The sequence below is a fragment of the Vigna unguiculata genome, chromosome 10 (assembly GCF_037176805.1).
Source record: "Vigna unguiculata cultivar grain cowpea cultivar isolate G323 ecotype 2 chromosome 10, ASM3717680v1, whole genome shotgun sequence".
In the NCBI taxonomy this organism is placed as follows: domain Eukaryota; kingdom Viridiplantae; phylum Streptophyta; class Magnoliopsida; order Fabales; family Fabaceae; genus Vigna; species Vigna unguiculata.
The window spans coordinates 48,993,488-49,003,304 of NC_140801.1; the positions used below are offsets into that span (position 1 = coordinate 48,993,488).

The 9,817-nt window shown below is 31.2% G+C and overlaps 1 protein-coding gene across 4 annotated transcripts; it reads left to right on the forward strand.

The window, feature by feature from the left end:
* Positions 1-1,331: 1,331 nt before the first annotated feature.
* LOC114167276 (cyclic nucleotide-gated ion channel 1-like) lies at positions 1,332-5,734 on the forward strand. Of its 4 annotated transcripts, XM_028052314.2 has the most exons (10): positions 1,455-1,563; positions 1,712-1,802; positions 1,911-2,023; positions 2,444-2,936; positions 3,036-3,248; positions 3,349-3,662; positions 3,864-3,975; positions 4,081-4,317; positions 4,473-4,870; positions 5,230-5,734. In XM_028052314.2, the coding sequence occupies exons 3-10, from the start codon at positions 1,995-1,997 to the stop codon at positions 5,528-5,530; spliced, it is 2,097 nt and encodes a 698-aa protein (XP_027908115.2). In that variant the 5' UTR covers positions 1,455-1,563; positions 1,712-1,802; positions 1,911-1,994; the 3' UTR covers positions 5,531-5,734. The 4 variants fall into 4 exon arrangements, with proteins under 4 accessions (XP_027908114.2, XP_027908113.2, XP_027908115.2 ...); XM_028052313.2 differs by lacking the exon at positions 1,712-1,802 and having other exon boundaries at positions 1,332-1,563; XM_028052315.2 differs by lacking the exon at positions 1,712-1,802 and having other exon boundaries at positions 1,467-1,620.
* The last annotated feature ends 4,083 nt before the right edge of the window (positions 5,735-9,817 follow it).

A 9,817-nucleotide genomic window follows, 5' to 3' on the forward strand; every position in this document is an offset into this window, starting at 1 on the left:
GAGGACCATTCTAAACATTCGGTAAGAATGAGGACTATTTTAAACATTTTGTGAAAATGAGGACCATCCGCAACAAACATTACGAGAATGAGAACTAAAAAGGTATTTAAGCCTAAAAATAAATAAATTATAACTTATTATTTAAAAATTCACAAATTTTTATTTTTTATTCATGTATTTGTTATCGTGATAACTGAAACATATTGAAACTCAAAATAATAAAATTTTTAAAATGATAAAATAAATACAAAATACAGAAAAAATATAGAATATTGGTTAATCGAGTTGTCGCTTATCTTATAATATTTCAAAGTTTGACTCATTTATAAATTAATAAATAATATTTAATTTTCAAATCAACATAAAAGAAACGTTAATAAATTCATTTGACTGGAAATTATAAATATTTATAATTTCTAAAATAATAATAGTAAATTGCAACAGAAAAACTAGTGAAAGGAAAAACAATAAAATATAGAATATTTTATCTAGAAAATGGTAAAAAATGCAATTGTAATACAATAAACTATAGAGATACAATATTTTATTACAATGAAAGTTAAAACATACAATATTAATAACATATTGAAATTCTTAAAAGAAATAACTACATTATTATAGCTACAATAATTGATGAGTGAACATGATATTTAAAATGAGCTTTGTGATGGGCCATGCATCAGAGGACAAAGCACAGTGATCATCAATCTGAAGCTATATCAATTATTCACTCTATCAAGCTCAGTTAGTGCTTTAACATATGAGATTACCTTCTTTAATCACTGCGCATAAATTTAAAACCAATCATTAAACCATTCTTCATTTTATTCCTTAAGGTAATTTGATTATAGAACATGAAGCCAATATGAATATCTTGTCATGTTGGGTTATATTTGTTTTTTCATATATGGTTATAGTTATAGTCAACGAGATTGTGATTTCATAGGATTATAGGACATTAGTCTTATACATATAAAATATTTGACACCACTTTAATCCCAAAATCTTAAGACAATGGTGTTATAGGTTTTTATTCTTATATAGTGTTTAACTTTATTTATTTTATCTAATGTGGAACTTTGACTCATATTTAGACTATTCCTAACATATCATACACTCGGCATGTTTGGACAAAGCTTTTATACAAATATTTTTAGAAGAAAAGTGAAATATATGAAATAAATTTCGAATAGGCTAAATTGTTCTTTACCATTAATTAGTTAAGTTTTAACTAGTTACGTAACTCATATATAATATCTGGTGTGGGTAGGTACTTAGTAGCGTATATATCTGCATGCATGTACTATATATTAGTCTTCAAACACCTTCAATCATATCAGTGTTGCTCTTTCTTTATTTCACTCTTTCTTCTTTTTCTTTCTATCACTATCATACTTGTAAGTGCGTGACCATCAAAAAACTTTTGCTGAAGACTTTATTAATGCAGAATTTGCTTCTTTCTTTAGTTTGGAGCTACTCAACTTCCTGCTTTGTTCCTGTAGTAAGTAAAGGAAACAGAGAAGAAACTTTGCACTATCAAGCAACATTTACATGGCTAACAAGGTTCATGTTCCTTTAACCTTCTACTCCATAAAACACCAACTTCACAGCCTTTTCCAGGTCCCTTTAACTTTGTCAGAAGCAAAACATTAAATCATGTTTGTTTAGTCTTCGTTTTTGAAACTTTGTTTGGGTTTGTTTTAATCTTCAGAAGAGAGTTTCGGTGTTTGTCTCAGTTTCTTCCTCAGTTTTTCCAAAGATATATGAGAAAACTTTGAAGTTAGTTCTTTTGGATTGAACAGGTTTTGCTATTCTTGTATGTCTATGTTCTACATGTGCAGTTGTTTACCTTTATCACTAGTTACATGTGCACTTGTTTAGAGTTTTTACTTTGAAGTTGGAATTTGCAGGCCTGAATATTCTATGGTACAAGTGAAGTGTTTTTCCTCTTATAAAGCGTAAATATTCTCAGTGCATGCTGCAGTAACTTAATCATGACTACAAAGGGACAGAGATTTGTTAGGTTCGCTTGCTAAAGCCTGGTTTTTGTATTTCTGCAATTTTTACTTTTTTAATTATTTTTGGAACATTTTGGTGTTATAACTTCAACACTCTTTGCAGACTTTTAGAACGATATATTCTGCCTCTGCATATTCATGCTGCCTCAGTCATTCATTTTCCTTTTGTACCAGAAAGAAAGTTAATCATTTTCCCCATTCAGAAAAACATCACATTTTATTTTTGATTTTTCTGTAAAGAAAAAAAGAGCAGTAGCATTTACCTACTTTAAAAGATGCTTCTCTAATGTATGACAAATTGATTCTATACAGTGAAATCAATAATTGGAAAATGATTTTGTCAATACTCCACTATTGCAAACACTAAAATTTGATGCTATAACATGTGCTTGATTCTTAACTGAGTTTTATATACCTGTGTCCAGGTTTAAGGATTGGAAGTCATTTTCATCTTCAAGTATTGAGCACAATGATTCCACTAGTGAGGGATTTCACGAAAAGAAAGTTCAATCAAGCGAAAGCTCTGTCAGTGATGAATCAATCAGAAATTTGTCCTGCAAGAGGCATGTTCTTCATCCACAGGGGCCAACACTTCAAAAGTGGAACAAAATTTTTGTAATCACAAGTGTTATGGCAATCTCTGTTGATCCACTTTTCTTTTACATCCCAGTGATCGATGACAGTAAAAAATGCCTTGATTTGGATGGAACACTCAAGATCACTGCCAGTGTTCTCCGCACATTCTTTGATCTTCTCTACATTCTTCACATTATCTTTCAGTTTCGAACCGGGTTTATTGCCCCTTCCTCACGTGTGTTTGGAAGGGGTGAGCTTGTTGATGACCCTTCAGCCATAGTGATGAAATACTTAAGTTCTTACTTCACCATTGACATTCTGTCAATTATTCCACTTCCTCAGGTTTTTCTTTTCTCTTCTACACTCATTCTTACTATATGTGAAGATGACATGTGAAAGATATAAGTTGATGATGTTTTAACACTTTTAATGTCTTCTTAGATGGTCATTTTAGCTATGATCATATCCCCAACATGCTCAGCTCCATATGTGGGAAAGGATTTGTTGAAGTACACAGTAATAGCCCAGTACGTGCCAAGGCTTCTTAGGATCTACCCTTTATTCAAAGAAGTAACAAGCACTTCTGGAATATTGACTGAGACAGCATGGGCTGGAGCAGTTTACAATCTTTTTCTCTACATGCTAGCAAGTCATGTGAGTTGATTCTGTCACTTACGTTCATAACTCTTCATCTATGTTCCTAGTAATCATGCTATGTTTTATGAGCATCAACTACATGTGGCATATGTACCAGGTGGTTGGAGCTTTCTGGTATCTGTTTTCAGTAGAATCAAGGGTGAGGTGCTGGCGCAGGCGGCTGAAGAATACTACTATTTCCTATCATGAATCCTACCTTAGCTGTAGATCTAAAAATTCTAATATCCAATCACTTCCCAATATTCAATCACTTCTCATTCAATCTTGCCCTATCACTGATCTAGATGTAGACCTGGATGCTTTCAATTTTGGAATTTTCATAGAAGCTCTAAAGTATCGAGTGGTAGAATCAACAACTGATTTTCATCACAAGTTCTTCTACTGCTTTTGGTGGGGTTTGCGCAGTGTAAGGTAGGTCAATAATCTTCTCTACTCATACTCTGGACTGCATATGCAACATTCCCATTTTATAAACTTAGGAACTTAATTTAACCTACCTGTGTTCTTAAAATACGTACTTGGCGTTTGTAACATCTTGTGAAAGCATAATACAACCTAACCATTAAGGCTAAAAGCATGCCAAAGTCATTTTTGTTTTGTGACTTTTTGCAGTTCAGTTGGGCAAGGTCTCGAGACAAGTACTTATGTAGGGGAGATAATCTTTGCTATCTCCATTGCTGTCTTTGGATTGGTTCTATTTGCATCACTTATTGGAAACATGCAGGTAATAATTAATTCTATGAGATGAGGTAATAGACAAGAGAATACAGTGATCTTGTAACATTGGTGAACATTAAATAAGAAACCAATTTCTCATCAATTGTTGCAGAAATATCTACAATCTACCACTGTCAGAGTTGAAGAGATGAGAATAAAAAGGAGGGATGCAGAACTGTGGATGTCCCACCGTATGCTACCAGATTTCCTGAAGCAAAGAATTAGACGCTATGAACAATACAAATGGCAAGAAAATAGAGGTGTTGAGGAAGAGACATTGATTCGCAACCTCCCAAAAGATCTCAGAAGAGACATAAAGCGCCATCTTTGCTTAGATCTACTTAAAAAAGTGTGTATCATCCATAACCATCTCTCATTCACTCGGTTCTTTCCTTTAGACAAAAACATATGAACAGTTACTTAGATGTTTCTGGTGTTATTTTTCAATCAGAATCAGAATTTCTTGAACACTTTTTGCTTATATCTACCTTCTTATTGGTGTAGGTGCCGATGTTTGAGAGCATGGATAATCAGTTGCTGGATGCACTGTGTGATAAACTAAAGCCAGTGCTGTACACAGAGAGAAGTTACATAGTCCGTGAAGGGGATCCAGTTGATGAAATGCTGTTCATCATGCGTGGAAAACTTGCAACTGCAACAACAAATGGTGGAAGAACTGGTTTCTTCAACTCCTCTGAGCTCAAGGCTGGTGATTTCTGCGGAGAAGAGCTTCTAACATGGGCCTTGGACCCCAACTACTCCTCAAATCTACCCATTTCAACTAGAACTGTGGAAACTATATCAGAAGTTGAAGCCTTTGCTCTCATGCCTGAGGACTTGAAAGGTGTTGCTTCCCAATTTCGACGTCTTATAAACAACAAACAACTCCAACACACTTTCAGGCAAGGATTCACCTCAGTTAAACCTTTCCCTCTCTGATCATTAATGCATCATTATATTCTAATCAATGCCATATTCTGTTAATTCTCTTTGTACTTTTAAAAGCATTACACATAAAAAATATATGAATAACGTAAAAGTATCTGCTATAACACAAGGATAACCTGAAAAAGTATCTGTTAATTCTGATAACAATTATAATCTTAAAAGTCATCATGCAAACAATCTGAAATCTATGTTGACAAATCTTTGAAGAGAATTGTTATTATATTATTATAAAAGTCTGCAACCATATGATCAATTAGATGACAGTGTGACATTTTTTGGTGATTATTGTTACATTTGTTTGTTTTGGGTTCAGGTTCTATTCCTTGCAATGGAAGACATGGGGTGCGTGTTTCATACAAGCAGCATGGCGTAGATACAGAAAAAAGAAGGCAGAGAGGTTGTTGCGTGAAGCAGAAGAAAGAATACAAAATCTGGAGAATGAGGAAGGGTCTTCACCTAGCTTTGCTGCCACTGTATATGCATCAAAGTTTGCATCAAATGCATTGCGCCACCTGCGAAGTGGAAAACGTACCAGAGTGCCACAGCCACAGAAATTGCTACCCCTGATGCCTCAGAAGCCTTCTGAACCAGATTTCACTGCTCTGAACAACTAGTTTTTTAAGAAAATTAAAAGAAAAACATGTTGTGATTTCCCTTCTGTGCATATTCAACATGCTTGTCCTTAACAATTGTACCAGCATAAGTTACTAGCAAGTGGTGTTTTAGGATTTCCTCCTATTTGACAACATTATGTGCACATATCTGTGTTAAAAAATATTGAAGTCTAATAATATCATATGCCAATGGACTTATACTCATTTAACTATATCAGCTGAAAAACCTCAAGTAAGTTTCAGAGGTTTTATAGGAAACCCCGAGAAAGTTATGGAGGATTTATAAAATCCCGTAAAAAGTTAGGTTTTTTAGAACCTATAATGCATAGTTCACTCATTGATTTGCAGCTATTTTGCTGTCTAGTTTTGGTTCTCGGTTTTGAATTTTGTGTTTTAGAATTGTTATGTATATTTCTATACAGTTCTTACATATTTGCATTGATTTAAATATGTCCAGACCTTAGCCACAATCAGTTTTAGTTTTCACTCATTTAGACATTTTATTAAACATATATGCATTTTCTCTTAGGCATTTCATCAAAACACATATATGTATTTTCTTTTAGACATTTCATCAAACACTTCTGTATCCAATTGTTTCGCATTGATTTTCATTGTTTTCTTTGCATTCATTCATTGTTTCAAGTTTATATCATATTTTCTAATGATCATTCACATATTTTAGCCTTTAATTTTTCTCCAAACAAGCATTTTTATCTTGGACAGAAAAATATTATCCACCAATGAACTTCTTGATGATAAATCAGATGTGTCTAATATAACCCAACTAAGGGGGGGTGAATTGGTTATTTTGGTTTTTCAATTAATTTAAGAGAATCTTGATAACTATCTTTAATCTTTAAAACCTCAATCACCAGATTTCCAAATCTATAGTTAATGGACTGATTTAATCAATTAGGAAGGCATAAAAGATGAAAGAAACAAAAAGAACACAACAATTTTTATACTGGTTCGATTCAAAATGAATTTACATTCAGTCTTCTCCTAGGCAACCCGAGCTTAGGAGGATTCCTGTAAATCAATAGAGTTACAAGAATTACAAGAGCATCTATATAATTCAAGACCCTAAACACTAAGGAGCTTGATCTACAAATCAAGAACTCCCCCTAGATGCAATGTCTCCACACAATTGCACCTAGATCTTCACTCACACAGTGAATCAACAATAAACAAAAATACAATTCAAAAAAGAGCAAGGAACGAATACACCTAATGGATGTGCAGATGTGACACTCAATCCTAAAGCCAGGCTTGACCCTCTAAGATTCAATCCATCATCAATCTTCTTGAATTTTCAATTGAATGATCTCCCAAGAAAGTAAGAACTCTGCAAATCTCAATCTTAGAAAAATCTCTTCTTGATTCAGTGATGCGTTATTTTCAAACTGATTTCAAATCTGTTTTTAATTCAGAGTTCTACCAGTGAGATTAGTGGATTAAGGAATTTACCTAATCGATTATCGTGTGTGAATTTTTACTGCATCAGTGCAATGCCTTCTGATAATCCATTAGTTTAATATCCAATCCATTAACAAGTTCTGCATTTGAGATATTCAAGAGTTTGACAGCTAATCTATACAGTTCAAGCTTGACTTACATGTAATCCTAGATATACAACACCTATACAAATTATAAGTTCAGGACTATAAGGTGTTTTTATGACTTTGGACATCATCAAAATCATCTTTGTTGGATTGAGCTGGCTCCCCCTTTGAACACTTGATTCTTTGATTAGGGATGTCAAAAAAATTCGTACCTGCGGATATCCGCGGATAAAACCCGCAACGGGTAAGAAATAAATATTAAAAATGGATATCTGCTACCCGTGGGTACAAATATTTTAGATACTCGCATGTTAACGGGGCGGGTAAGGATATCTTATATATATATATATATATATATATATATATATATATATATATATATATTAGTAAAAAACAATCTGACTTAATTTTTTCTAAGTTGCACATCTTGTCTTATCTTCTATCTTTATTCTTCCAACTTCAAGTAAGTATTGGTACGTAGTCTTCTTCCAGGTACACCCCTTAACATTCTTCTCTTTCATTTCTTTGAAATTGGGCATATACATCAAACCCTATATAGATAATGACGTTTATGGTATGCTTGTTTTCAAATGATGGAGTTAACAAAATAAGAATATTTGACACGTGGCAATTGAAGTTTATTAACTTTTAAGAATTGAATTTTATTAAGTTCTAAGAATTGAAAAATATGGTTTCATATGGGTTTTCTAGATTAAGTGATTTTATATCTAACTTTTTCATAGATATTTTAATTAAATGATTCTTAGAAAATTTTAATCAACTTCTTATGTTTTCAGGATCTTCTAGATTAAAATTGGACTACATGAAATTTTATACAATGTTGCAAGATGTCAACATTAATGAAGTTAGCAATTTCTTTAATATTTCATTCAAAAATAAATTGCAATATATTGTTAATGATTTTTTATTTGTTTATTTTTCAGTAATCAATTGAAGAAAGTGGACTTGTTGATCAAAGCACTAATTAAAATTTTTATTGTGTTGAACGTCATTTTATATTTACTTTTATAATTATTGGGACTGAACTTGAATTTATTTGAACTTTATTTAAAATTTATGATAGTGATGTATTTTATTTTATTTTATTTGAATTTATGATTAAATATTTAATTTTTAAATATTTTTGTAAATATCCGTGGATACCCATGAATACCCACGGATATGAAAAAAATAGGTAAATATCCACATAACAAATACCCGACGGATATGAGTACGAGTACATGATGGATATTATCTAGCAGGTAGAGTACGAAGAAACTACTACCCGTATCCTACCCGTCCCGTTGACATCCTCATCTATCATATATTAAATTAGTGGAAATTTTGGATTTTTAATCGAATATTTTGCGAATAGAGGTTACATATATTAAATGTTATTATTTTAATAATTTCTATTTCATATGCATGTTATTCACAAAGTACTTGACGAATGAAGGCGTTGAAAATGAGTAGAAAATATCAAATATACTTTGTGGAATATGAAAGTAGGTGACAATACTAACCCCTCTGTCATTATTTGATATATGTAACATAAACTATAATTATAACGATACATATAAACTATAATTTTAATATGTAATATAATATTTTATTAAAAACAGTTGCAAAATGAATATTTTTGAGAAATAGTAATGTTAATTAGGATATATATATATATATATATATATATATATATATATATATATATATATATATATATATATAAGAACACATGCACACAGATTAATGACATATCTTAAAGAGAGAACATAATGGAGTTTTAAAAAGAGAGATTTAGTTGAACAAGCTTTATGTGGTCAAATGAGAGATTTTATTTTATATTTCAGAAAGCTTTTAATTATATTTTATATTTACATCCCTTAGAATTATGTATGATACGAATTAAACTTTTCATTACGAAATTGTCACTAGAAAAATAATTATTTGTAACAACATTTTTTTTCTTACTTCCACTTCAAAATCCATTATAATAATATAATAATGTCTATTAAGATTTTGGATTAAACAAATAAAAACGAATATGATTAAAATAATATTATGGAGTTAGGTAGAGTTTGAAAATAACACCTTTTTGAGTCAAATAGATACCGTTTTGTTGACATCAAATAGAAGTGGTCAACGAAGCAGAGTGCCACAGCCACCGAAATTGCTACCCCTAATGCCTCAGAAGCCATCTGAACCAGATTTCACTGCTCTGAACAACTAGTTTTTTAAGAAAATTAAAAGAAATACTAAAGTTGTATCTTATATATATATATATACTTGTAATAGATGTAGTTATTGCTACATTATGCATTTTATGTAGAATAATCAGATCTTTATAGTTTCATATAAACATACATTTGACTTTTTTTCTTAGATTATACTGATAAAATTTGAATTCATTTATATTAATGTTGGTTGAATAGACCTTTAATATGTCTAATAATTTCACAATTAGACAACTTTCATTACTAATACATATATATATTCCTTTGGATCTTAACCTTAAAGGTCAAAGCAAAGTAGATCGTAACATTACATCTTAATCATTTGAAAAACATTTGAAATTATATTCATTGTCCTAATACATAACAAAAGCAACACTTATATATTAAAGTCCCAACAGTAAACTGTAATTAATAGTATAAATAAAAAAAATATTTCCTCAGTCATTTTCTTTTATGACAAATAAGTAGTTGATATTTTGAGGGTTAAATAT

Excerpts from the sequence above, each read along its gene's own strand:
- LOC114167276 (XM_028052312.2), top strand. The coding sequence starts at position 1,442 with ATGCAGAATTTGCTTCTTTCTTTAGTTTGGAGCTACTCAACTTCCTGC. Across the intron at positions 4,318-4,472 it reads GCTTAGATCTACTTAAAAAA|GTGCCGATGTTTGAGAGCAT; the intron begins GTGTGTATCATC and ends TTATTGGTGTAG. Across the intron at positions 4,871-5,229 it reads CAACTCCAACACACTTTCAG|GTTCTATTCCTTGCAATGGA; the intron begins GCAAGGATTCAC and ends TTTTGGGTTCAG.